Source organism: Chrysochloris asiatica, unplaced genomic scaffold (genome assembly GCF_000296735.1).
Source record: "Chrysochloris asiatica unplaced genomic scaffold, ChrAsi1.0 scaffold00091, whole genome shotgun sequence".
Classification (NCBI taxonomy): domain Eukaryota; kingdom Metazoa; phylum Chordata; class Mammalia; order Afrosoricida; family Chrysochloridae; genus Chrysochloris; species Chrysochloris asiatica.
The window spans coordinates 7,349,001-7,355,894 of NW_006408609.1; the positions used below are offsets into that span (position 1 = coordinate 7,349,001).

A 6,894-nucleotide genomic window follows, 5' to 3' on the forward strand; every position below is an offset into this window, starting at 1 on the left:
GACTAAATATTTGGAAGTAGTTTGTCACTCCTTCTTCCTAGTCTGTCTTCATTTGAAACCTGTCTACCATAGGTGACCCTGCTGGTATTAAAAATACCCGTAGTATATCTACCAGAATCACAGCATCTCACAAGCCACCACAGTATGAAAAATTGACAGATAAGATCATCTGAATTTATATAGATCATCTGAAGAAGAGATTTGATACGTTAAACACTAAAGACTGAAGACCAGAAGAGTTGTTGGATGACATCAAGAACATCATACATGAGGAAATCAAAAAGTCATTAAGAAGACAAGAAAGAAGGTGGATTGAAGGAATTGGCAAAGAACAAATCTTTAAAGAAAGTGAGGCGGCACTAGAGGCACTCACTCATCTATGCCAAGAAATTTGAAAGACAACTATCTGGCCAACTGATTGGAAGAGATCCATATCTGTGCCCATTCCCAAAAGAGGTGACTCAACGTAATGCAGAAATCATCAGACACTATCTTTGATATCTCATGTGAGTAAAGTTTTATTAAAGATAATATAGAAATTCTGTAAGCGTACATTGACAGAAAACTTCCAGAGGTTCAAGCTGGATTCAGAAGAGGACCTGGAATGAAGAATATCATTGCTGGTATCTGATGTATCTTGACTAAAACAGAGAGCACCAGTAAGATGTTTACTTGTGCTTAATTAACTATGCAAAGGCCTTTGATTTTGTGGATCATGACAAGCTATGGACAACATTGCAAAGTATGAGTATTCCAGAGCACTTAATTGTGCTCATGAGGAACCTGTACATGGACCAAGAGGCAGTTGCTCAAACAGAACATGGAAACACTCAATGGTTTAAAATTAGGAATGGTGTATGACAGGGTTGTATTGTTTCGCCATACTAATTCAACCTGTATACTGAGCAAATAATCTGAGAATCTGCGTTATATGAAGAAAAACTTGGCATCAGGATTGAAGAAAGACTCAATAACAATCTGTGATATACAGATGATACAACCTTGCTTGCTGAAAGTGAAGAGGACTTAAAATACTTACTGATGAAGATCAAAGAGCACAGCCTTCAGTAAGGATTGCATCTCAATGTAAAGAAAACAAAAATCCTCACCACTGGACCAATAAACAAGTCAAGGACTTCATTCTTCTTGGATCAACCATCAACACTCATGGATGCAACAGTCAAGAAATCAAACGATGTATTGCATTAGGCAAATCTGTGCACAAGACCTTTTTAAAGTTTTGAAGAGCAAAGATGTCAGTTTGGAGCAAGACTAAGGTACACCTGACCCAAGCCATGGTACTTTCAATAACCTCGTATGCATGCAAGATCGTAGAAGAATTGATGCTTTTGAGTTATAGTGTTAGAGGAGAATATTGAAAGTTCCATGAGCTGCCGAAAGAACAAACAGATCTGTGTTGGAAGAAATACAGCTATAGTCCTCCTTGGAGGCCAGGATGGCCAAACTTCGTCTCTCATACTTGGACATATTGCTAGGAGGGACTAGTCACTGGAGAAGGATATCATGTTTGGTAAGGTGGACAGTCAGAGAAATAAGGAAGACGTCCAGCGAGATGGACTGGCAAAGTGGCAGCATCAATGTGCTCAAGTATAGCAATGATTCTGTTGTTGCAGGGACTGGTAGTGTTTCATCCTGTTATGCACAGGGTCACTGTGAGTTGGTACCAACTCGATGGCACCTAATAACAACAACAACATAACATATACATGTTATATAAAATGTATATGTGTGGCATTGTTAGATAAGCAATTGACTGCCGACTGCAAGTCTGTGGTTCAAATTCACCAGTCGATTCTCAGAAACTCAGGGTTGCTATGAGTCAGAACTGACTGAACACTTAACAACCTATCTGCACAGAAAGCACTGATGCTGTAGAATAAGTGCTGAACTGTTAAACATAAAGTCAACAGTTGAAACCCACTAGCCGCTCCCTCAGGACAAAGGTAAGACTTTCTGCTCCCATAAAAATTAATAGCTTCAAAAATCCATTATGAGTTGGAACTGACTTGAGGACATCTAACAAAAAATAAATAAATTATTTTATTTAATGGATTTGTTTAATAGAATTTCCTTGGTATTCTTAAATAATAAAACCCAAATTAAATCTATTGCCATCGAATTCATTCCAACTCGTTGTTGTTGTTGTTGTTGTTGTTGAGTGTCATCAAGTTAGTTCCAATTCATGGAAATTCTGTATAGGGTTACAAGGAGCGATTGGTGGGTTTGAGCCACTGATACTGTGGTTCAAACCAACATTATAGTGCAATGCTTTATCCTGCTGTGCCACACAAAGACGCCATATAGGGTTTGTTGCTGTTGTTAAGTACCATGAGTAGATTCTGACACATTGGAACCCTGTACAGGGTTTCTAAGGAGCAACTGTTGGTTTTGAATAGCTGATCTTATGGTTAACAGTCCAGTGATTATCTTACAATGCCATACCAATACAGTTTTGTTGTTGTGGTTAAGAACCATAGAGTCAGTTCTGACTCATAGCGACCCAGTATAGATACTGGGGAATCATGCAGGACTACACCAGTGTTTAGGAGACTGTAAATCTTTACTGGAGCAAAAACTTGCATCTTTCTCTAGAGGAGTGGCTAATGTGATTGAACCACCAACCTTGCAGTTAGCAGTTCAGGGCTTATCCTATAATGTTGTTATTGTTGTTGTTATGTGCCATGGAATCAGTTCCGACTCATAGTGACCCTGTACAGGGTTTCAGGCTGTAAATCTTTACGGGAGCAGAAAGCCTCATCTTTCTCCTGCAGAACAGCAGGTAGTTTTGAACTGCTGACCATGAGATTAGCAGCCCGATTCATAACCACTATGCTACCAGAGATCCCTTATCCTATAATAAGTGTCCATACATTTCAAGTGCAATTGTAGGAATAGATTTCTTCCTTCTATTTCCATATGGGTAATTTAAGCTCTGTTAAGAATTGAAAAAAAAAAAAAAAATGTTAAGCAGTCTAATAACAAGAAAGGAATAGTACTTGCATACAATATATAAGTTTCTAAATGTATGAGCATAAATCCTATTTCTTAATTATTATACCTGCTGACTTTTAAGTAAAATAACTTCTGATGTTGTAAAGTGTGCTAAAACAATAATTCTTTCAAAAATATTTACCTGTTATTCTTCCAAGTTGACCTTGAAATATCTTTCCAACAAATCCACTAATATGAGCCCCTAAGCTCATACCTATGAAGTGGAAAGTATCAAGAGATGCTCCATGCTTCTGCAACAGAAAATTCAGTGTTATGATTTTCATTTCAGCTTAGTAAAAATTATACATCATACACTAGTATTCTAAAATTCATGTTTTCTGGCTTAGTCAAGTTCTGGTAAGTATGGAAGGCTTTTAAAATATTAAAACAATTCTGAATCTGGAGTCACATTCTGGCAGTTCTCTGTCAATCTACTGTTGCAGCCATTTAAAAATTATCTTCAGCAAAAATTTACTTGTATATGATATTAAGGATATTGTTTGATGGGTTTCAGTATTTTGTTGGGTAACCTCTCTTTGGATTGTGCACAAATACCTTCCAATTGATTGCCTAGGTATTAGCTGTCTTCCAAGTTTCATAGCATGAATGAGTGTCTCCAGTGCTTCATCAGTTTCTTGAAAGACTTCAGTTTGCATTCCATCAATTCCTGGAGTTTTGTTTTTCACCAATGCTTTAAGTGCAGCCTGGATTTCTTCCTTCAGTAGCATTGGTTCTTGAGTGTATGCTACCTTGAATGGTTGAACATCAGTCATTAATTTTTGGTACTGTGACTCTGTGTATACTTTCCATCTTCTTTTGATGTTTTCTACATCATTCAATAATTTTCACATTGCTGTTGTTAGGTGCCATCAAGTTGATTCAGACCCATAGCGACCCTTGCACAAAAGAATGAAACACTGGTCCAGTGCCATCCTCACAAATGGTGTTATGCTTAAGTCTATTGATGCTGCCACTATGCTAATCAATCCAATTGGGGTCTTCCTCTTTCACTTACTCTCCACTTTACCAAGCATGATGTCCTATTCCAGGGAATGGTGTTTCCTGATAACAGGTCTGAAGTATGAGAGATGAAATCTTGCCATTCTGGCTTCTGAGGAGCATTCTGGCCATGCTTCCTCCATCACAGATTTATTTGTTCTTCTGGAAGTATACAGTACTTTTAATATTCTTTTCCAACACCATAACTCAAATGCATCAATTCTTCTATGGTCTTCCTTATTCATTATCCAACTTTCACATACACATGAAGCTATTGAAAATACTATGTATGGCTCATGTCAGTCACACCTTAGTTCTCAAACTGACAACTTGACTTTTGAACCCTTTAAAAGGTCTTATGTATCAGATTTGTCAAATGCAAAATGTCATTTCATTTTTTGACTGATGCTCCCATGAGTGTTGATAGTGGATCCAAGCAAAATGAAGTCTTTGACAACTTCAATATTTTCTCCATTTAACATGATGTTACTTATTGGTCCAGTTGTAAGGAATTTTGTTTTCTTTACATAGAGGAGCAACCCAGACTGAAGTTTGTTGTCTTTGATCTTCACCAGTAAATATTTTAAGTCCTGTTTGCTTTCACCAAGAAAGGTTGTGTCATCTGTATATTGCAGGTTGTCAATGAATCTTCCTCCAATCCTAATGCTACAGTTTTCTTTATGTAATCTAGGTTCTCAGATTATTTGTTCAGCATACATATTGAATAAATATGGTGAAAGAGTACAACCATGGTGCACACCTTTCCTGATTTTAAACCATTCATTGTCCCTCCGTTCTGTACAAACGACTGCCTCTTGTTCTATGTACAGTTTCCACATGAGCACAATGAAGTGTTCTTTAATATCCATCCTTCTCAATGTTATCAACAGTTTGACATGATTCACACAGTCAAAAAATTTTGCATAATTAGTTGAATTCAGGCATTCTCTAATATCAGCCAAGATCCATCAGACGTCTGCAATGATATACCTTGTTCTATTTCCTGGTCTGAATCTGGCTGGAACTTCTGGCAGTGCCAGTCAATGTATTGTTACAGCAGTTTTAAATTATCTTTTTCAAAAATTATTTCCATGTTATATTAGTGATATTGTCCAATGATTTCTGCATTCCATTGGGTTACCTCTCTGTGGAATGGGCACAAATACAGATCTCTTCCATTCAGTTGGGCAGGTAACTGTCTTTGAAAATTTCTTGGTTTAGATGAGTTAGTGCCTTTAGTGCTGCATTAGTTTTTAAAAGATTTCCATTTGTATTCACTCGATTCCCAGAGCCTTGTTCCTTGCCAATGCCTTCAGTGCACTTTGAACTTCCTTCCGTACCATTGGCTCTTGATCATGTGCTACATCTTGAAATGGTTGAACATTGACCATTTCTGTTTGACACAATGATTTAATGTATTCCCCCATCTTCTTTTAATGCATTTTGCATCATTCACTATTTCACCTACTGTTGTTGTTGTTAAGTGCCGTCGAGTCAGTTCTGACCCATAGGGTTTCCAGGGAGTGACTGGTGAGCTTGACCCACCAACCTTGTAGTTCAAATGGCTTTGCAGTGGCGCATTAACCCATGGTGCCACACAAGGACACACCTATAGAATCATTCAATATTGCAAATCGAGGTATGAAAATTTCTTCAGTTCCCTAAGCTTGAGAAATGCTGAGCGTGTTCTTCCCTTTAGGTTTTCTAACTCCAGGTCTTTGCACGTTTCATTATAGTCCTTGACTTTGTCTTATCAAGCTGCCCTTTGTAATTTTTTATTACTCTCTTTTACCTCATCATTTCTTCCATTTGCCTTGCATCTTTATGGTGGAGAACAAGCTTCAGAGTGTGTTCTAACATCCATTTTGGTCTTTTCCTTCTTTCTTGTATTCTTAAGGACTGTTTGCTTACTTCCTGTATGATGTTCTTAATGTCATCATACTGTCTTTGGTCATTACTGTCTAATGCATCATATCTATTCTTCAGGTGATCTGTAAATTCAGGTGGTATATGTTCAAGGTCATATTTTGACTCTCATAGACTTGTTCTAATTTTCTTCAGCTTTAGCCTGAACTTGCATATGAGCAATTGATGGTCTGTTCTACAGATTGCCCCTGGACTTGATTTACTTGATGATATGGAATTTTCCACCATCTCTTCCCACATATGCAGTCAATTTGATTCCTTTGTATTCCAGTTGGTGAAGTTCATATGTATAGTATCTTCTGTGTTGTTTTTAAAAAGGTATTCCTAATGAATAAATCATTCATCTTGCAAAATTCTGTCATTTGATCTTCAGTATTCTATCTGTTCCTAAGGCCATATTTTTCCACTACTGAACCTTCTCTTTGTTTCCAACCTTGGCATTCACAATTGCCAGTAATTTCAATACATCTTGCTTGCATGTTTGATAAATTTCCAACTGAAGAAATTGATATATATCTTAAATTTCATCATCACTGACTTTTATAGTTCATGCGTAAACTTTACTAATAATGGTGGTAACTCGTCTTCCTTGTTGTTGTTGTTGTTGTTGTTGTTAAATGCTGTGGAGTCAGTTCCAACCCATAGCTACCGTATATAGGATTTTCGAGGAGCATATGGTAAGCTTGAACCACCAACATTTCCAATCAAACTAATTTTTCAGGCCTGTGAATTAATCCACAATGCCAAAGGTGTATGGATATTAGCCTATGACAATCAGCATTATACTTCAAGATGCATCTTGAGATGTTGTTTTTGATGAAGAATTTGGTAGTATTCCTATTTAATTTATTATGTCATTCCTGGCATAGTAAACCATGTTGTTGTTGTTGTCGTTGTCAGGTGCCATCTCATTGGAACCAACTCATAGCTACCCCATGCACAGCAGAACAAAACAAT

General features: G+C 37.2%; 1 protein-coding gene across 1 annotated transcript in view; it reads right to left on the reverse strand.

Moving 5' to 3' along the window:
• LIPI (lipase, member I) overlaps positions 1–6,894 on the reverse strand; it is a 75,088-nt gene that overhangs the window by 58,369 nt on the left and 9,825 nt on the right. Inside the window, exon 3 of the mRNA XM_006866448.1 lies at positions 3,155–3,263. Within this exon, the coding sequence (XP_006866510.1) occupies positions 3,155–3,263 (109 nt within the window). The remainder of the gene's footprint in view (positions 1–3,154; positions 3,264–6,894) is intronic.